The sequence below is a fragment of the Poromitra crassiceps genome (assembly GCF_964638095.1).
Source record: "Poromitra crassiceps genome assembly, chromosome: 2".
In the NCBI taxonomy this organism is placed as follows: Eukaryota; Metazoa; Chordata; class Actinopteri; order Beryciformes; family Melamphaidae; genus Poromitra; species Poromitra crassiceps.
Window position 1 is genome coordinate 82,264,736 of NC_139624.1, and position 21,448 is coordinate 82,286,183.

Here is a 21,448-nt window from a genome sequence, read left to right on the forward strand (position 1 = left end):
GTACACACACACACACACACACACACTGTGTTACAGAGGTGTACACACACACACACACACACACACACACACACACACACACACACACACACACACACACACTGTGTTGTTGTTGTTGTTGTTGTTTATTTACACATATAAAAACAATTACAAAAAAATACAATATATAATCAGCATTGAATGTGCAGGAGAATTGCCTAAAAACCCTCCAGGGGCTTAGGTGTGGCATTCTCCAGGTAGCGTATTATCAGATTTTCATCAGTATAAAATAGCCCCCCCCCCCCCTTCATCCCTCCACCCACACCCCCCACACCCCCACCCCACACACACTCACACACACACATAATGCATACAAGTGGAATAAATGCTAAACACTAAAGTGGACACTTACTGTATGCTGTATAGCTTCAAGTTTTCGTAAGAAGAGTAAAACAATGAGAAGAAAATGAACAAAAGACAACAAAAATAAAAACAATCTATGTTTAGAGACAGCCATCAGACCACAGTTTGTATAGGCAGCCCATATGGAAAATATTTATTAGCTAGGAGAAGTGATTTCAATGCACTTTTGAACTTCTGTGAAGAGAAAAAGATGTGAAGGCAAAGAATTCCATATCTCTCTCTCGTAACGGGACAAGCCCGTCTTTTATTGTCACACGAACACCACAATGCATGCATGCGGCCACAACACACTCATGCTGACGGTGGCCGGTGAAAAGTGTCCTCTGCATTTAACCCATCCAGGCATGTCCTTTCCTCCGGGGGGCAGGCCAGGAGCAGTGGTCGCTTGGACCCTCTGTAGAGTATACTGAACTGGGATTGAGAAGTACGGGAATGGGGTGGTCTGAGGAGACAGAGCTGCGTGTGGAGTAGTTATGAAATTGGTAACCATATGCAAACATGTCATGAAAAAAAGGGGGAAGGTCTCTTTTTAAGGAACTATGAACAAATAATCCAATCTCGGGATGGTTCACTTGATAAACACTGAGGATACCTAAATGAAGAAATAGAGGCTGGGAGGAGTGCCTTCGATGTACAGAGCTTATTATTCTTAGAGCTCGTTTCTGCAGACGGTATATGGGCTCAAGTTTGGTTTGGTGAGTACTAGCCCAGGCTAAATTACAGTAACTAATATACGGATAAACCATAGAATAATATAACATAGTGTTTTGCCTAGAATACCAATACTCTTGGCCATTTTTGTAGATATGGCCATGATATGAGGTTTCCAAGATAAAGATTCATCAAGCAGAACACCCAGGAATCGTGCTGAACAGACCCTGGTTATCGAGACGCTATCAATCACAATTTTAGATGAGGAGTTAAAAATCCCAGATTTAAGGCCAAAGTAAATAAAACTTGTTTTTTTAATGTTCAGTGATAATTTGTTAACTTTAAACCAAATGGACAGCTTGTCAAGTTCTTCATTTAGGACCTTAATGATGACATCAGGATCTTTATGCGAATAGAATACACTTGTGTCATCTGCAAATAAAATTTTAGACAGCCTGTCTGACACGTTTGGGAGGTCATTGATATATATCAAAAATAACAAAGGCCCAAGAATTGATCCTTGTGGCACGCCGCAAAGTATAGGAAGAAAAGGAGAATTGGTCCCATTGTAGGATACAAACTGTTGTCTATCTTTAAGGTAACTGGTAAACCAAAGCAGTGTATTGTTTTTTATTCCAAGATGTGAGAGCTTCTGGGAAAGGATATGGTGGTTGACTGTATCAAATGCCTTTGATAAGTCTAAAAAAATACCTATAGTGTTTTCCTTTCTGTCTCTAGCTTTGTATATTTCATTAATTAGATGTGTAATTGCCATATATGTTGAATGTCTCTTTCTAAACCCATACTGATGTGTATATATAATATTGTGCTTATTGAGATGCTCAATTAATCTTTTATAGACAAGTTTTTCAAGTATTTTTGATAAATACTGTGTTTATTTTTGATAAATACAGTGTTACAGAGGTGTACACACACTGTTACAGAGGTGTAGACACATTGTGTTACAGAGGTGTACACACACTGTTACAGAGGTATACACACACTGTTTTACAGAGGTGTACACACACTGTTACAGAGGTGTACACACACACACACTGTGTTACAGAGGTGTACACACACTGTTACAGAGGTGTACACACACTGTGTTACAGAGGTGTACACACACACACACACTGTGTTACAGAGGTGTAAACACACTGTTACAGAGGTGAACACATTACAGAGGTGTACACACACACACACACACACACACACACACACACACACACACACACACTGTGTTACAGAGGTGTACACACACCTAACTGCTAATCGAGAGCTAGCATGTTAAGCTGCCCTCTGGGCTGGAAGTTGGCAGGAGGCCTGGCTCAGAGAGCACCATTGTCCGCTCAATGGGCCCATGGAAAATATGAGCCCTGCTATCAGTGGCAGAGGTATTGAGTGTGTGTGTGTGTGTGTGTGGGTGTGTGTGTGTGTGTGTGTGTGTGTGTGTGTGTGTGTGTGTGTGTGTGCGTGCGTGTGCGTGCGTGCGTGCGTGCGTGCGTGCGTGCGTGGGTGTGCGTGCATGCGTATGTGTGTGTGTGTGCATTTGTGTGTCTGTGTGTGTCTGTGCGTTTGTGTGCTCAGTGCTGGTTTGTTCATGTGGATGTTTGTGTGTCTCCACAGACGGTGGGCGTCCTGACTGTGGCAGAAGCCTTTGTGTCTGGAGTGTATCGCTGCATCGCCTCCAACTCTGTGGGCACAGACCAGCTAGACGTCCACTTCTACATCACAGGTAGTCACAGACAACATGAGTGATTCTCAAGAGTTAAACAGGAGGCTATTACAGCAGGCTACTCAAACAAGTGTGTAGTTTGTCATCATAAACAACAAATAATAAGAAGTGAGCAAATTCCCTGCCTACCAACACGAGGGTCGCAGGTTTGCGCCCCTGTGTTACCTCCAGCTTGGTCGGGCGTCCATACAGGCACGACTGGCTGTGTGGGAAGCCGGAATCAGGATATGTGTCCTGGTCGCTGCACTAGCGCTTCCTCTGGTCCTCTGGTCGGTCGGGGTGCCTGTTCGGGGCGGAAGGGAACTGGTGGGAATAGCGTGATCCTCCCACGTGCTATGTCAGGTGAAAAGAAGCGGCTGGCAACTGAACATGTATCGGAGGAAGCATGGTGCTAGTCTACGGCTCTCCCCAGATTGGCAGAGGGGTTGGAGCAGCGACCGGGGCAGCAGGGGGAATTAGCCAAGTAAGAAGAAATGAGCGGGTGAAAGACACATCATACAACTGATACAGAATATTCCACAGTGACCATGTGTGAAAGTAGAGAAAAGTAAAGCAATAAGAGCAAGTGACAAAAGGAAGCACCTCCCCCTTTTCCTTTCCCCCAAGCAGAAAAGCTGGAGCAGAAAGTGTGAAAATTAGTTTTCAGTTTGCAAAAGGAGATATGGCATGTATCTGTCTGGGGTGGCAAAACAAGCTCACGCCACTATAGATATAGATACAGTCGGTCTGTGTGGGAACGCCCACAAAATGTTACTACGGCTGGCGTGCGAGACTAGATGGTGGGGTGGGGGGGGAACCCATATATCACAATGGGCTGACTCACCAAAGGACGGTGCTGCGGCTCTACACAACAGGATTGGGGATTCTAGAGTAGGTAGACGTCTGTTCAGATGTGTGTTTAGTGTGGGGTTTGAATCCCAGATCCTGTCTGCCTGGGCTGGGCTAGCAGCTAAATGCTAAATATGCTGAACGGGGAGAACGAGAGGATTTCCCCCATGCTGAACCATTGACCACGCGTCTATGACGAGACACCGCCTGAATGTGTTAGGGAGCCGGGAGGTAGAAGTGTCAAGGACGGGTGGAGAGATAGCATGCAGGGTCACCGAGGAGAGAGGAGAGTTTGATGTCCTGTACTGAGGGGCAGGCACTCTGTCTGGTTGCTCAAAGCTGCTCAAATACATGCTGATTCACTCTATACTTCTGCTGTTTTATTACAAATGGCATGATTATTGTGTGGCAACCTTCTAAATAGGCTATAAGACACAAGGGGCCCTATCTTCCCAAAAGCGCTAATTTAGCGTTTGCGCTCGTTTAACGCTGTGCGCAATGCAAATTGGGGGCAGGCACAAGCGCATGCCTGTTACAATTGTACTGGGCATAGGCTGCCACATGCCAAAGCAGGCGTTTCACCTGTAAAATGTGGGGATAGATGGCATTATCCTATCGTCAGCAGCGCGCAATTACTTTGCGCTAAGAGTTTTGCGCTAAGAGCTTTGAAAAGGACCTCTTACACGCTAAATACCTCGCTGCGGTGGGAGCACACCGTAATCTCCGTGCAGCGCAGCGCAGTGCAAAGTAAAATTCCTTTTGGATATGTCATTATGCACAGCCTTGCCATGCCAGGACATCAAATTATGCTGCTAAAATTGGGTATTAGCAGATAATTCAGGGAGGCGATCAACTATAACTCACTGAGAAACTTTTATCAGATCGCAAAGAGGGAAATTAATTGAGAAAACGGATGGACAATGGACAGACTATTTACCTTCATAACCCGGAGGGTCGTTGGCACCACAGACGATCTGTCAATAAGCTCTCTCCATCTCTCTCTGTCCTCGCACGAGTGAGTACACTCTATTACGCATGGAGAGAATTACAGCATATTGCATGCCTCGCGCAAACAGCCATTGCGAGATGGGAATCTGATTGGTTTTGATTGACATAAAGCCCAGCATTGCCTGGCCACACCCATGGATAATTCTGGTAGTTAAGACCGCCCAAATCCCGTTTGCGCAGGCATTTTGGGGCGCAGATGATTTTGGCACGGCTCTAATTTGCGCCTGCGACACGTGCCGTGAGGTCACGTCTACCAGACAATTATTTCACTTTTAAACAGTTACATTTCTGTATACATCATTACAATTATGCTCCCGTGAGGTGGGGATGCTTTTTTTTATGCTGTGCAGGGGTGCAAAACTCTGCATAACACCTGGACAGCGGACTGCAATCTTCCCTGCTTTAAGGCATGCGCAAACAAGTGCGCAAGCGCTAATAGGGGATAGAGCCTGTACGAAGATAGGGCCCAAGGAAGTTAATCAAATATATAGTAGTCTATTCGATTATTATGTATAGATCATAAAAATTTATTGTATGGGACACAAGTTCAAGTTCAAGTTCAAGTTCAAGTTTATTCATATGTCCCAGAAGGGCACTTTGGGTTGCAGCAGAGCAAAAAACAAAACAGTCATAAAATCACACAAGACTCGAAATAAAAACATGAAAACAAAGTGCAGACACAAATAGACCATAACACATGTTCAAAAGAACAAAATATATATCTCTCTACGTTGGAATTTAGAAAGCCTAAAGGTAGCCTATACCACACAGTAATTGTACTGTAACAGTGTAAGTTACAATAGTTGGCAGGACAAAGTAGCCTAGTTGTCATGCATTGTGTTTGTGTACATATTGTAGTTGTCTGTGTGATGTGAGGGTGGTTGTGTTACCATGGATACACAAAAAGGTGTGTGTGTGTGTGTGTGTGTGTGTGTGTGTGTGTGTGTGTGTGTGTGTGTGTGTGTGTGTGTGTGTGTGTGTGTGTGTGCGAAGCTTTGAGTGTGTGAGCAAGAGTGAAACAGGAACCTGGGGCTCTTATCGTTGCACTTCCCCGCGCGGCACACTTCCTTGGACTGGCGGGCCGCTTTATTTCGGGAGGCCTGGGGGTGTTCGGGAAAGATAAACACTATCTGCCATCAGGAAACCCTCGCGCCGTTTCCACAGGAAGTTTCAAATGGCTAAAGTAAATAAAAAGCCTTTTCACTGTATTCCACTAGCTCCTTCATGCCCACAATAGCCATTCAACATTGTCATCAAAGGTTAAGAAAATGGAGGCTTGGTCGATTCAACTCTTACAGTGTAGGTTTCAGCCTCTGGGCAGCATCCAGAGCCACATGTTGAGAAACTGAGAGGGCTTATTCTTCCAACAGGAGCTCACTGAAGAGCTTCTGGATCTGAGCTCTCTCTCACTTTGACCACCCCTTTCTTTCCTTCTCTCCTCCCCTCTTCTCTTCTCTCCTCTTCTCTTATCTTCTCCCCTCCCCTCTTCTCTCCTCCCCTCCCCTCTTCTCTCCTCTCATCTTCTCTCCTCCCCTCCCCTTCTCTCATCCCCTCCCCTCTTCTCTCATCCCCTCCCCTCTTCTCTCCTCTCATCTTCTCTCCTCCCCTCCCCTTCTCTCATCCCCTCCCCTCTTCTCTCATCCCCTCCCCTCTTCTCTCCTCTCATCTTCTCTCCTCCCCTCCCCTCTTCTCTCCTCTCCTCCCCTCTCATCTCCTCTCCTCTCATCTCCTCTCCTCCCCTCTCATCTTCTCTCCTCCCCTCTCATCTTCTCTCCTCTTCTCTCCTCTCCTCTCCTCTCCTCTCATCTCCTCTCCTCTCATCTCCTCTCCTCTCCTCTCATCTTCTCTCCTCTCATCTCCTCTCCTCCCCTCTCATCTTCTCTCCTCCCCTCTCATCTTCTCTCCTCTTCTCTCCTCTCCTCTCCTCTCCTCTCATCTCCTCTCCTCTCCTCTTCTCTTCTCTCCTCTCCTCTTCTCTCCTCCCCTCTCCTCTCCTCTCCTCTCCTCTTCTCTTCTCTCCTCTCCTCTTCTCTCCTCCCCTCTCCTCTTATCTCCTCTCCTCTTCTCTCCTCTCCTCTCCTCTTCTCTTCTCTCCTCTTCTCTCCTCTCCTCTCCTCTCCTCTTCTCTTCTCTCCTCTCATCTCCTCTCCTCCCCTCTCCTCTTATCTCCTCTCCTCTTCTCTCCTCCCCTCTCCTCTTCTCTCCTCTCATCTCCTCTCCTCCCCTCTCCTCTTCTCTCCTCTCATCTCCTCTCCTCCCCTCTCATCTTCTCTCCTCTCATCTCCTCTCCTCCCCTCTCATCTTCTCTCATCTCCTCCCCTCTCCCCTCTGCCCCTCCTCTCTCCTCCCCTCTCATCTTCTCCCCTCCCCTCCCCTCTCCTCTCCTCCCCTCCCCTCCCCTCCCCTCTCCTCTCCTCCCCTCCTCTCTCCTCCCCTCTCCTCTCCTCCCCTCTCATATTCTCTCCTCCCCTCCCCTCCCATCTCCTCCCCCTCTCCTCTCCCCTGCTCTCCTCTCCTCTGACCTCTGTGTTTCCCCCTAGATGTCCCAGGAGGTTTCAGTGTAAGACAGGGGGCGGAGCCTAGAGAGGGCGGAGACTTCACGCTCACCTGCATAGCCAATAAGTACCTGTACACAGCGTTGTCATGGCAGCGACTGGTCGACACAGTGCGGACAGAGCGCGCTCAGCCGAGTGGTCATCTCACATCGGGAGACTTCTCCCATTCGCTGACCCTGTTGCTTAGCAACCTGACACCCAGCGAGTCTGGAACCTACCGCTGCTCCGCCCGTCACCTGCTGACCGGACAGGACACACACCTGGACACACAAGTGGCCGTCACAGGTGGGTCAACTCTGTCATCATCTCTATCATGATGATCCTTCTCCTCCTCCCTCATCGTCATCAATCATCATTATTGTAAGTTACTTTTGAAAGGAATTGGTTATTTGGCTTCATCATGTACCTTAACAAGTAATTATTTACGTAACAAAGTTACTCTTTAAAGGTAGAGTACCTTGATTAGTGCACCGGATATAAGCACAATAATTGTGCACTTTTTCAAAGAAGCATGAAATTTCTCACATAGTGAGTGAATACCATGAGGTTTATTTTCAGAAGTCAGATTTGATCTCAAATCCAAGATGCCCACCATTTTCCTGGGTCTAATGTCAATGTGCCTATAACAATTATGCACTTTTTCAAAGAAGCATGAAATTGCTCACATCTGACAATAAACCTTATGGTATTCACTCACTATGTGAGAAATTTCATGTTTCTTTGAAAAAGTACACAATTGTTGTAAGCACATTTGAATATTAGACCTGATTGGGGTAAATGGCAGCCATCTTGGATTTGAAATCAAATCTGACTTCCCTCCACATCTGAAAATAAATGGTATTCATTCACTATGTGAGAAATTTCATGTTTCTTACAAAAATGGCACAATTCTTGTATTAATGGGAGCTTATCTGCTGTACTATATGAGATTGGCTTACTGTTTCAAAAACAGAGCAAGAGTGTTTCAATTCAAACAGCCAATCTCATTTGTAAGAAGCATACCTATTTGCATGAGATGCAGCGGAATTTTCACTTCTTTCTACTTCTTTTTTTCTTAAATCTGCACCAAGAAAAACCATGTGAATGAAAAATACACATTCACATACATAAACATCGTCATTTTTAAAAGTAACAAAATACATAGATTACAATAATTGAAAAAAATATATAAAAATGCAAAGTGTCTGTGTGTGAGCAAAATGTGTTCGGCCACAGCTATGCCATTTTACGTACGATCGCGCTGAATCTTTCAGGAAGTGTAAAAAGAGCACTCCATCGGGTGACCTATCGGAGCCAGATTTTTGAATTAGGTAATTAGGGCCGACTAAATGGGTAAACATGGCTAATTTGTGGCCAAAATGAGTCAATGCAAGTTCAGCACCACGGAGAGCTGCATTTGTTTGCTAATGATGGAACTCGCCTGCGTGCAGATGCACAGCTGAGCAGATGCACAGCTGAGCAGATGCACAGCTGAGCAGATGCACGGCTGAGCAGAGATGGAATCAGCCCGGAAAGTGGACTATGAAAGCCCTCTGGGGAGAGAGGAGAGGCTGCATGCCAACTCTGTGAGCGAGGCCTGACTAAATGGCCAGTGATTGTGTGCTCCAATGAGTCAGATACACTTCCGATAGTGTAACTAGTTACCTTTAGTACAAAGGACCTGCCCGTAAATACACACACACACACACACACACACACACACACACACACACGCATGCACGCACGCACGCACGCATGCACACACAATCACAATCACAATCACAATCACACGCACACTGCACACACTCACACCAGGTTACCACAAAGATCTAAACTGTTCCCAAAACTAAACACCTTTTCTAAACTGCTTTTGAAATCTCCCTCCTTGAGCAACCATTCCATGACTACCATCATGACTAAACAAATAACCAACTTTCAAAGCAGTTTCACTTGTATTTTGAATGAATCGAGCTCACCCAATTTCCCCACACACAACACCTGCATTTGGTGCGCATACGTTGCACATACATACATACATACATACAAACAAACAAACACCTCCTGTCCCGTCACAGAGGGCTTGCTGCTTGGGAATTGGGTCCCCTCGGCTTCCTGCAGGGGGCCCCACCCTGCCTTTGCTCAGCACCTCTTTCACGTGGGAATGAGCTGTTGTCTGGAGGAAGAGCAGACAATGGCACTTCCCACACTGCCACATTTACAGGCCCCTGCACAGGGCCAGAGGAACAATCAGCCAATCAGACACTGTCAAGCCCACAGCCCCGCGGACAATCATCAATTGTTGTCCAGGAGGAAGATAGAGGAAACAACAATCAGTCGCCTTGCTTAAGTGACTTTTCTGCATGTCTTTTACTGCTGCTCTCTATACAATCAGAGCTACGACACGTAGACTTCCTCCCCTAGGACCAGCACAGCGGCATTACTAGAGGAGGGGGGGGCAGAAAGAGAGAGACAGAAAGAGAGTGATATGGAGAGAGAAAGAGATAGATAAAAATTCAGACATGGTGGGCAAGAGAGACAGAGACAAAAAGAGAGAGAGAGAGAGAGATTTGGGAGTCTAAATATAGTGTCCGTTAGTCGGTAGGTGAGAAGGAAATTGAGAAAGTGGTTTGTGACTCATGTCATTGTGTCTTCCTCGCAGGCTAATAACAGGCCGGATGGTGAAATACTACATTGTTGAGGATTTGAGGAAATGGGTTTGTACGACAGGGTATTTCAGGGTGACTAAGGGACCCGAGAGAAACTTCATGTCAGCTGACTCACAGGTTGAAGTGGAGGCCACTCTTTCGCAGAAACGTGTCACTAACAGCATTATCGGCCAAGACTGGCACTCTTCCAGAGAACATGTACAGTAAAGCACTTGCCTACCACCACAGAGACCTGGGTTCAATGGTACTTCCGGCTTGGTCAGACGTCCCTACAGACACAATTGGCCGTGTCTGCGGGTGGGAAGCCAGTGGGAGTGTGTGTCCTGATCACTGCACTAGCACATTACATTACATCATTTGGCAGACGCTTTTATCCAAAGCAACTTACAATAACACATTTTTGTCAGCAATAGAGCAATCAACTATGCAACACAGTCTATGACAACTACAACATCTGAAGGAATAGTGGTAAAGTTAAGTTAGTATATACGGTATATATATATATATATATATATATATATATATATATATATATATATATATATATATATATATATTAAGAGAGAGAAAGAAGTTGGTTCAAGAAGGGCCCAGATGGAGTGTGAAAAGGTGTGTCTTTAGTCTTTTCCGAAAGATCGGCAGTGATTCAGCCGTCCTGACTGAAGGTGGAAGCTGAAGGTGGAGCACCTCCTCTGTGTGTGTGGGGGGAAGGGGGGGGGACTGGGGGGAATAGCGGGATCCTCCCACGCACTAAGTCCTGCCGGTGAAACTCATCAGGTGAAAAGAAGCGGCTGTGACTGCACATGTATCGGAGGAAGCATGCTAGTCTATGGCTCTCCCCAGATTGGCAGGGGGGGAGAACCACAGGGGGAAGTGGCCAAGTAAAATTGGGGAGAAAATGGGAGAAAAATCTGAAAGAACTTGATTTAAAAAAAACACGTAGAATATACTCTACTCTAGTCTATATAGTCTACTCTAGTCTAGATCTTTATGTGATTTGCTCAAATTGCACAAATAGACACATTCAATTCAATTCAATTTTATTGTTGTCCACAATGTGGAAATTTGTCTTTGGCTTCACAGGTTTGCTTGCACACATGAAAAGTACAGTACACAGACACAGTACACAGCACAGGAAATACATACTACAACATAGAACAAGACAGCAGGACAACAGCACAATAGAGACAGCGATAACGGACATGGTTCTGATGTGGATGAGTCTGACGTTTATGAATTTAGCAGATTTATTGCGTTTGGTATGAAAGATTTTTTGTAGATGTTCTTGGTTGCTGCAGGAACTCTATCGCGTCTTCCCGAGGGCAGTTTTGTGAACTCATTATAAAGGGGATGTACAGGGTCAGACACAATTTGTCTGGCTTTTCGTGCCACCGTGTTTTATAAATACATCCAGTAGCGGAGGGTACAACGGGGCAGAGGGCACACCCCACAGGGCCCCCAGCGCCCAGGGCCCCCATCAAAAAAAGAAGAAAAAAAGAACATTGCAGGCCAGGCCAGGCCACCGGACATCGGCCCGACGTGCCCGATTATGCAGTCCACGCCTGTCTGTGTGTGAGAGAGAGAGGGAGACAGGGGCAGACAGGGTGCTGTAGCGGCTTTTAAACATGAAGTCTGGATCATGTCTGGCTAGCCAGAACAGTATATTTTCCGGTTTTACCTTTTTAAACATGAGAGGGGTCTTTGTTTAGAAATAACTGGATATGAGCCGTTTTTTCTGCCAGTGGGCGGGGGGGAAGGGGGAAGGGGTGCGCTAGCATGTATCGATAACAAGAAATGTGATAGGAAACAGCTTTAGCGAATTTCTAACGAAACTCCATTCAAAAACATGCCATTTTAACAGAGGGTCCATTCCTGGCATTGTGCCAAAAATGAGCGCAGTCAAAATAGTGGTCGCACCGTTGTCAATCACTGTGGGTGATTTATTTAAGTGGCATTCAAGACATATCTGACTAGTTTTAAATGTATTTCTCCCCACAAAAGTTAGTGTCTCGATATAGGCTGTCAGTCAGTCAGCTCCTATCCTCTCCGCAGTGACGCACAGTCACACAACACTGCCTGCCTCAAATAGCTGCCTCACACAATAGAATTGGCTGCATCCAACTCGAGAAAACTTCTCAGAAGAGACTAACGTTAGCGACAAATCTGGAGACTTTTTCTGGCATGGGAATGATGGGATTATTACCAGCAAGCAGCAGTAAAAGCAGGCAATGACGATAGCTGGGTAAGTCCCGCTAGCATCGATGCTAAGTTAGCAAAGTAGCCTACAGCAAGAGCGCAGCTGAAGCTAATTAATATGGACGTTAACATCCATATAATATATATATGTGCTTGCGCGATGACATCATGTATTGGCGATGTCAAAGGGTGGCGATTGACGATCTGACTGAGGTCAAGATCGCGCAACTCTAGTAGGCTATCATCTCTCTTGCATTTTTAAACTGGCAGATGGGGGATTCAACTTTTACTTGTTTACTCACCTAAATTGGCTCTCTTCCAAATAATCCAGCCACGTAACTAACGCTACGTCCATTCATGAAAATAATGATGGGACATTAATGGTTTGTAAAGTGTGCCCACTCACATACCAGCTAGATTATCTGGATCATGAGCTGCCAGAGTTAAACAGCACCCGCTTTAGTGCGAATCCGGATCCTACACCGGCGACCGAGATGAATATGATACTCGCGGGAGTGTGCGTAGGCCACTGCATGTTAAGAAGTGGCTTGTCACTGTCCATCTACGGTGGTGCTGAACCGAGGGCTCTGCCTCGGTGCTGAAACATCTGAAGAGGCCTGGCTGGCAACCTGTGATTTTCTTTTTCTTCTTCAGAACAAGCTTGTCTGTAAAGTGACTTCACTGTAGGCTTTCTTGGACATAATATTACTTGGCTCAATGAGTGACAAATTGTGTTTTCGGATATAGGGGCTATCAGCTATTTTACAGTTGTGACTTAAAATGACTTTATATATTAAAGTCAGTGGTGTGAGTGTGAGAGGAATTCAATCAATAGACAATAACATTGGTGTGACTAAAAAGAAGTAACCAAGGCACTCTTGTAGGTGAAAAAAGTTAAAAAGCCTTTATTGTATGGCTAATGCATAGTAGCAAGAATTAAAAATGCACCAACGCGTTGCGGCACACAGGCCTTCATCAGGGTGACAAACAAGGGAAAAAAACTGCAATGCAAAATAAGGTGTGGCAGGAAATGCCAACATATAGTTCAGTTGCATAATACATTGAGCTGACAGGAAGACGACCATATAAGGAGTCGGCAGGTAACTCCAGCAGTGACATCAGGGAAAAAAACACCTTGTATAAACCTATCACTCATTTCAAAGGTACAACTTGTAAAAACAACAAACATAAGCACATTTTTGCAGTTTTTTTCCCTTGTTTGTCACCCTGATGAAGGCCTGTGTGCCGCAACGCGTTGGCACGTTTTTAATTCTTGCTACTATGCATTAGCCATACAATAAAGGCTTTTTAACTTTTTTCACCTACAAGAGTGCCTTGGTTACTTCTTTTTAGTCTCAACTGTCCTACCCCTGACCAAAGAGCACCTTGACGTTATACTACTCGGCCTACCAAAGACGCACTCCTTTCTCTGCTTTTCTTTTTAATAACATTGGTGTGTTTAAAATGAGATATTCCACTAAATATGGCTAAAACAGATTCAAACATGCAAAAAAGGCAAATTTTTCTTGGGCCCCCCTAAAAGCTTCGCCCCCTCTAGGCTGATAGGGTCGCTCCGCCCCTGAATACATCCCAGTTGTTCTTGCTCTCACACTCTCTGTCTCTCACATACACACACTTTAACATTCATGGTGTGTGTGTGTGTGTGTGTGTGTGTGTGTGTGTGTGTGTGTGTGTGTGTGTGTGTGTGTGTGTGTGTGTGTGTGTGTGTGTGTGTGTGTGTGTGTGTGTGTGTGTGTGTGTGTGTGTGTGTGTGCATGTGCGTGCGTGCGTGTGTGTGTCCCTTCAGTCCTGGAGCCTCCGGTGCTGCTACACAACCTGACAGACTGTAGTGTGAATGTTAGCAGCTCAGTCACCCTCAGCTGCCCCGCACACGGCGTACCTCTCCCAACCATCACATGGTACAAGAACGGAGGCACTCTGTCACAGGGATCAGGTAAATAAATGAATAAAATAAAATAAAATAAAATAAAATAAAATAAAATAAAATAAAATAAAATAAAATAAAATAAAATAAAATAAAATAAAATACAAACTTCAATGGTAAAGAAGCTGGTACCTTGAGAGTTTGTCCATTTTTGCCATTCCTTGTCAGGTATCATCATAACGCCAGAGGACGGGACCCTCCATATTGATCGAATCACACTGGAGGACCAGGGCCTATACACATGCCAGGCCACCAATGAGAGGGGCTCTGTAGAGAGCTCTGCCTATATATGGGTCAGCGGTAAGCATTCCTTCCTTGACCAATATAGTGTTTTTCAATGGTGTCTGTCTCTCCCCTTGATTGGCTGCCTGTGTTTACCATGAACTTGTCAAAGATGGGTCTCTTCCATATATGGGGTATGTTGATGTCTGAATGTCTTTTGTTCCAAGTTCTGGAAATAGAACAGTTTGCCATATATAGTCATATATAGTCATATATAGTCATTAGTATTTACACAATGAGGTGTGGAGGAAACTGAATGTTTAGTTTAGTTTAGTTTAGTTTATTTACACACAATTATTAAAAAGTGATGGAAACAAACAAACAAACAAACAAACAAACATGTAGGCCATATATGCAGGATGGGGCTACAAACCCAGAAGGGCTATAAAGTGCCTCATCCAATATTAAACACAGAAAAGGATATGTGTGTTTATCATTTCCAAAAATAAACACATATCAAAGTATGTCTAGCATACTTCCAATGTGGAACTTGCTTTGCCTTTTGTTCAGTTACTCTCTCTCTCTCACACACACACACACACACACACACACACACACACACACACACACACACACACACACACACACACACACACACAAATACATCCAGCCCGATGGTTCAACTACCCCTGTTTGAATGCCATTATTGGGCAGTGACGGATGCTTCCCAGCCCGGGCCTGGAAAGAGGAGTGGTTGTGTGTGTGTGTGTGTGTGTGTGTGTGTGTGTGTGTGCGTGCGTGCGTGCGTGCGTGTGTGCGTGTGCGTGTGCGTGTGCGTGTGCGTGTGCGTGTGTGTGTGCGCGCGTGCGCTTCCGTGCATGTGTGTGTGTTGTTGTTGTGTTCTGATCAGTCAGGAAGGAAACTGTCTCCATTTTTTATTTCCTCCGGAAGGGCCCGTCCTGCGGCTCTGAAGGGCCCGTTCTGTGGCTCTGAAGGGCCCGTCCTGCGGCTCTGAAGGGCCCGTTCTGTGGCTCTGAAGGGCCCGTTCTGTGGCTCTGAAGGGCCCGTCCTGTGGCTCTGAAGGGCCCGTCCTGCGGCTCTGAAGGGCCCGTCCTGCGGCTCTGAAGGGTCCACTCTGCAGTCAACTGGGTCTTCCTACAAAAAACAACATGGGGCTGAGATGAACGAGGAGGATGGGTGGTAGTGTCTCGCTGGTTTCCACATTGCTGGAGGGGTAGATTGCTAAAAATGTGAGGATCAGTGTGTGTTGTAGAGTTCCGGGCGATGAAGGACCCAGACTCTGGTTCGGATTCTTGTATGGGTTTGAAGGACCCGTAGTCTGGTTCCGATTCGCGGTATAAACCTGGCTCAGATTTCGCCGCTCGCGATGTCGCAGGTGTGTCTGCCAAGACACTGCCTAATCTGTGAGTAACTCCAAGTGTCCTGTCCGGCCTCAGAAGCAGACCTGGGGTACTTGGGTGACTGCTGTAGGCTTCATCTCCACAATCACTATCTTGCGTGGGACTCTGTGATTGTGGCGTGACTGGAGAAGGCTAGGAGAACCTTAGGAGAACCTCTCTACCTATTGAACTGGTCCTACTTATAGCTGTCCTAGTCTGGGTATCTGACATCACTGGTGATGTCATAACTCCTCTCACTCCCAGCCAGTGATGTCACACTTAAGACAATTGTGGCACTTGTGATGTCACCTGATGGCATTGTGATGTCATCTTGTGGTGATGATGTCATTAGAGAAGTGCCGTCCACGTCCAGAAGCGGCCAGGTGACCAGCCGGACCCAGAGGCCCGTATATGGCTTGAATGTCAGCCGACGGATCATGGTTGACGTGGACCATTTGTAACAGTGTGAGACAGTGAAAGGACACTGCCCGATGATGTGTGTGTGTGTGTGTGTGTGTGTGTGCGCGTGCGTGCATGCCTGTGTGGGTGCGTGCAGGTGCCTCAGAATCCTCCTTCCTGGAAATCCCCACCCTCACCTGTACCTGTGTGGTGGCCACTCTCTTCTGGTTGTTGCTCACTCTCTTCATACGCAAGCTTAAACAGGTGAGAGGCGTGAGCATGATGTATCACTCTTTTATGTGTGAGCATTTTGTATCACTCTTCTGTGTGAGCATGATGTATCACTCTTCTGTGTGAGCATGATGTATCACTCTTGGCTGTGTGAGCGTGATGTATCACTATTTTATGTGTGAGCCAGATGTATCACTATTTTCTGTGTGAGCGTGATGTTTCACTATGTTATGTGTGAGCATGATGTATCACTCTTTTCTGTGTGAGCGTGATGTTTCACTATGTTATGTGTGAGCATGATGTATCACTCTTTTCTGTGTGAGCGTGATGTTTCACTATGTTATGTGTGAGCATGATGTATCACTCTTTTCTGTGTGAGCGTGATGTTTCACTATGTTATGTGTGAGCATGATGTATCACTCTTTTCTGTGTGAGTGTGATGTTTCACTATTTTATGTGTGAGCATGATGTATCACTCTTTTCTGTGTGAGCGTGATGTTTCACTATTTTATGTGTGAGCATGATGTATCACTCTTTTCTGTGTGAGCCTGATGTATCACTATTTTCTGTGTGAGCATGATGTATCACTCTTCTCTGTGTGAGCGTGATGTATCACTATTTTCTGTGTGAGCATGATGTATCACTATTTTCGGTGTGAGCCTGATGTATCACTCTTTTCTATGTGAGCGTGATGTATCACTCTTTTCTGTGTGAGCGTGATGTTTCACTATTTTATGTGTGAGCATGATGTATTACTATTTTCTGTGAGCATGATGTATCACTCTTTTCTATGTGAGCGTGATGTATCACTCTTTTCTGTGTGAGCGTGATGTTTCACTATTTTATGTGTGAGCATGATGTATTACTATTTTCTGTGAGCATGATGTATCACTCTTTTCTGTGTGAGCGTGATGTATCACTCTTTTCTGTGTGAGTGTGATGTTTCACTATTTTATGTGTGAGCATGATGTATCACTCTTTTCTGTGTGAGCGTGATGTTTCACTATTTTCTGTGTGAGCATGATGTATCCCTCTTTTCTGTGTGAGTGTGATGTTTCACTATTTTGTGTGAGCATGATATATCACTCTTTTCTGTGTGAGCGTGATGTTTCACTATGTTATGTGTGAGCATGATGTATCACTCTTTTCTGTGTGAGCGTGATGTTTCACTATGTTATGTGTGAGCATGATGTATCACTCTTTTCTGTGTGAGTGTGATGTTTCACTATTTTATGTGTGAGCATGATGTATCACTCTTTTATGTGTGACCGTGACGTATCACTCTTTTCTGCGTGAGCATGATGTATCACTCTTTTATGTGTGACCGTGATGTAACACTCTTTTCTGTGTGAGCATGATGTATTACTCTTTTCTGTGTGACCGTGATGTATCACTCTTTTATGTGTGAGCATGATGTATCACTATTTTCTGTGTGAGCATGATGTATCACTCTTTTCTATGTGAGCGTGATGTTTCACTATTTTATGTGTGAGCGTGATGTCTCACTCTTTTCTGTGTGAACATGATGTATCACTCTTTTCTGTGTGAGCCTGATGTATCACTATTTTCTGTGTGAGCATGATGTATCACTCTTCTCTGTGTGAGCGTGATGTATCACTATTTTCTGTGTGAGCATGATGTATCACTATTTTCGGTGTGAGCCTGATGTATCACTATTTTCTATGTGAGCGTGATGTATCACTCTTTTCTGTGTGAGCGTGATGTTTCACTATTTTATGTGTGAGCATGATGTATTACTCTTTTCTGTGAGCATGATGTATCACTCTTTTCTATGTGAGCGTGATGTATCACTCTTTTCTGTGTGAGCGTGATGTTTCACTATTTTATGTGTGAGCATGATGTATTACTCTTTTCTGTGAGCATGATGTATCACTCTTTTCTGTGTGAGCGTGATATATCACTCTTTTCTGTGTGAGTGTGATGTTTCACTATTTTATGTGTGAGCATGATGTATCACTCTTTTCTGTGTGAGCATGATGTTTCACTATTTTCTGTGTGAGCATGATGTATCCCTCTTTTCTGTGTGAGTGTGATGTTTCACTATTTTATGTGTGAGCATGATATATCACTCTTTTCTGTGTGAGCGTGATGTTTCACTATGTTATGTGTGAGCATGATGTATCACTCTTTTCTGTGTGAGCGTGATGTTTCACTATGTTATGTGTGAGCATGATGTATCACTCTTTTCTGTGTGAGTGTGATGTTTCACTATTTTATGTGTGAGCATGATGTATCACTCTTTTATGTGCGACCGTGACGTATCACTCTTTTCTGCGTGAGCATGATATATTACTCTTTTCTGTGTGACCGTGATGTATCACTCTTTTATGTGTGAGCATGATGTATCACTCTTTTCTGTGTGAGCATGATGTATCACTCTTTTCTATGTGAGCGTGATGTTTCACTATTTTATGTGTGAGCGTGATGTATCACTCTTTTCTGTGTGAGCATGATATATTACTCTTTTATGTGTGACCGTGGTGTATCACTCTTTTCTGTGTGAGCATGATATATTACTCTTTTCTGTGTGACCGTGATGTATCACTCTTTTATGTGTGAGCATGATGTATCACTCTTTTCTGTGTGAGCATGATGTATCACTCTTTTCTATGTGAGCGTGATGTTTCACTATTTTATGTGTGAGCGTGATGTATCACTCTTTTCTGTGTGAACATGATGTAGCACTCTTTTCTGTTTGAGCATGATGTATTAGTCTTTTCTGTGTGACCGTGATGTATCACTCTTTTCTGTGTGAGCATGATGTATCACTCTTTTCTGTGTGAACCTGATGTATTACTCTTTTCGGTGTGAGCCTGATGTATCACTATTTTCTGTGTGGGCATGATGTATCACTCTTTTCTATGTGAGCGTGATGTTTCACTATTTTATGTGTGAGCGTGATGTATCACTCTTTTCTGTGTGAACGTGATGTATCACTCTTTTCTGTTTGAGCATGATGTATTAGTCTTTTCTGTGTGACCGTGATGTATCACTCTTTTCTGTGTGAGCATGATGTATCACTCTTTTCTGTGTGAGCATGATGTATCACTCTTTTCTGTGTGAGCATGATGTATCACTCTTTTCTGTGTGATCATGATGCATCACTCTTTTCTGTTTCAGCATGATGTATTACTCTTTTCTGTGTGACCGTGATGTATCACTCTTTTCTGTGTGAGCATGATGCATCACTCTTTTCTGTGTGAGCATGATGTATCACTCTTTTCCATGTGAGCATGATGTACCACTCTTTTCCATGTGAGCATGATGTACCACTCTTTTCTGTGTGAGCATGATGCATCACTCTTTTCTGTGTGAGCATGATGTATCACTCTTTTCCATGTGAGCATGATGTACCACTCTTTTCTGTGTGAGCATGATGTATCACTCTTTTCTGTGTGAGCATGATATATCACTCTTTTCTGATAAGTATGAAACTAATGAATGCATATCATCCATTTGTATTTGATCAGTATAATGCTGCTATTGTGTGAATGTTTTGTAAGTATGCTTTTATTTCTTTTTATTGAATTGCAAGTTTACTTGGCTATTGGTCCAATCAACCTTTAAAAAATCATTGCAAAATTCTAGGTAACTCTAGGTAATCATATTCTTGATATGTTGGGGGAGGTACGTGTGTATGTGTGTGTGTGTGTGTGTGTGTGTGTGTGTGTGTGTGTGTGTGTGTGTGTGTGTGTGTGTGTGTGTGTGTGTGTGTGTGTGTGCGTGCGTGCGCGTGCGTGCGTGTGTGTCTGCTCACCTGTTTCTGGGGTTGCAGCACAATATTTCATTTTGATATAACACTCCTTCTCCTCAGCCAAACCGCTCCAGCACCAAGCCGGAGTACCTGTCAATCATATTGGACACAGGCGAGGGGCCAATGGAGGAGCAGTGTGACAGGCTGCAGTATGATCCCAACCAATGGGAGTTCCCTCGGGAGCACCTCAAATTAGGTATTCCTCTCGTTATGAAAAACTGTAAAGATGGCTCTTATTCCATTTGTCAGCTTGGACTGTGAGTGAAACTCAAACTCAAACCGGGAGGGAATGAATGGGGAATTTGATAATAACAAGAGGGGAGGTATTTAAGATTGCCAAACAGATGAGAAGACTTTCTCACAGGTTTTATCAGATATTATTGGGAGTGCCTCTCGTTCCATTCATCAGACTGTGTTGTCTGTGCTGAGCTAATCAACCCTGCTGCCCGCCACTGTGGAAACCATGTTTACTGGAACTAATCAGCTGGCGCTATCGCTAGGGTGGGATTAAGAATGTGGATGCACTGTACTGATGTCTATGATGGATGATAATACTAATGAATGAAGCAGCTTAACACACAAACACACCTCTCTCTCTCTCTCTCTCTCTCTCTCTCTCTCTCTCTCTCTCAGAGAAACCTTTGGGCCGTGGAGCCTTTGGGAAAGTCATGCAGGCCTCTGCTTTCGGCATAGACAACGCCACAAGCTGCAGGACTGTGGCTGTTAAGATGCTCAAAGGTAGAACACGTATAAACTAGAATGGCCCTCAGAGAGCACAGGCCTCCGCCAAGGCCAATACTAGTCTGCTACCATATGCAAATGTTACAAGTCGGATCAGAACCCTAACCCTGACCCACCCATATCCACCCAGCCACTCCCCCTACCTACTCCTCAAACCCCAACTCTCTATGACCTTTCTCTCCCAAGCTATGACCCCTTTTCCATAGAGAGGTGCCCTTTCCTGACCACGCCTCCTCCCACCACCCAGATAAACCTATAGCCACTGCCCCTACCCACCCGTCCCTAGCTATGGCCCTTTTTCCCTAGCCCCGCCTCTTCCCTTGAGTCGAATCGGATCGGATCCGTGCCGGTTCTTTGTTGACCCATGCTAGGTCCTTCAATTAAGTTTCACGGAAATCGGCCCAGTAGTTTTTCTGTAATCCTGCTAACAAACAAACAAATGGACAAACGGACAAACGGGACCGAAAACATACTCTTCTTGCCGGAGGCAAAAAAAAAAAAGATCCAGAGACTGCATGGATAGAATAGAATAGAACTAGTTATTGTTTATGAAGAACAAATTATATTTTCTTTACACAGTGTCAGCAATGCAATAAAACTCAAGCAGCTGCACATCCAGGATTGTCTCTACAGTGTCTTAGCTAAAAAATATTGTTTAGAGTTGTATGTGAGAGCATTTGGCATACTGAACTCTCTCCAGCATCACTGTTTTTGC

General features: G+C 44.7%; 1 protein-coding gene across 1 annotated transcript in view; it reads left to right on the plus strand.

Annotated features, from left to right (window-relative positions):
• The window catches only part of flt1 (fms related receptor tyrosine kinase 1), a gene marked incomplete at its 3' end in the record, with an annotated part of 64,188 nt that overhangs the window by 33,571 nt on the left and 9,169 nt on the right, over positions 1-21,448 (plus strand). The window contains exons 12-18 of the mRNA XM_083663228.1: positions 2,680-2,788; positions 7,165-7,464; positions 13,828-13,974; positions 14,134-14,265; positions 16,144-16,250; positions 20,053-20,188; positions 20,626-20,730. Of these exons, the coding sequence (XP_083519354.1) occupies positions 2,680-2,788; positions 7,165-7,464; positions 13,828-13,974; positions 14,134-14,265; positions 16,144-16,250; positions 20,053-20,188; positions 20,626-20,730 (1,036 nt within the window). The remainder of the gene's footprint in view (positions 1-2,679; positions 2,789-7,164; positions 7,465-13,827; positions 13,975-14,133; positions 14,266-16,143; positions 16,251-20,052; positions 20,189-20,625; positions 20,731-21,448) is intronic.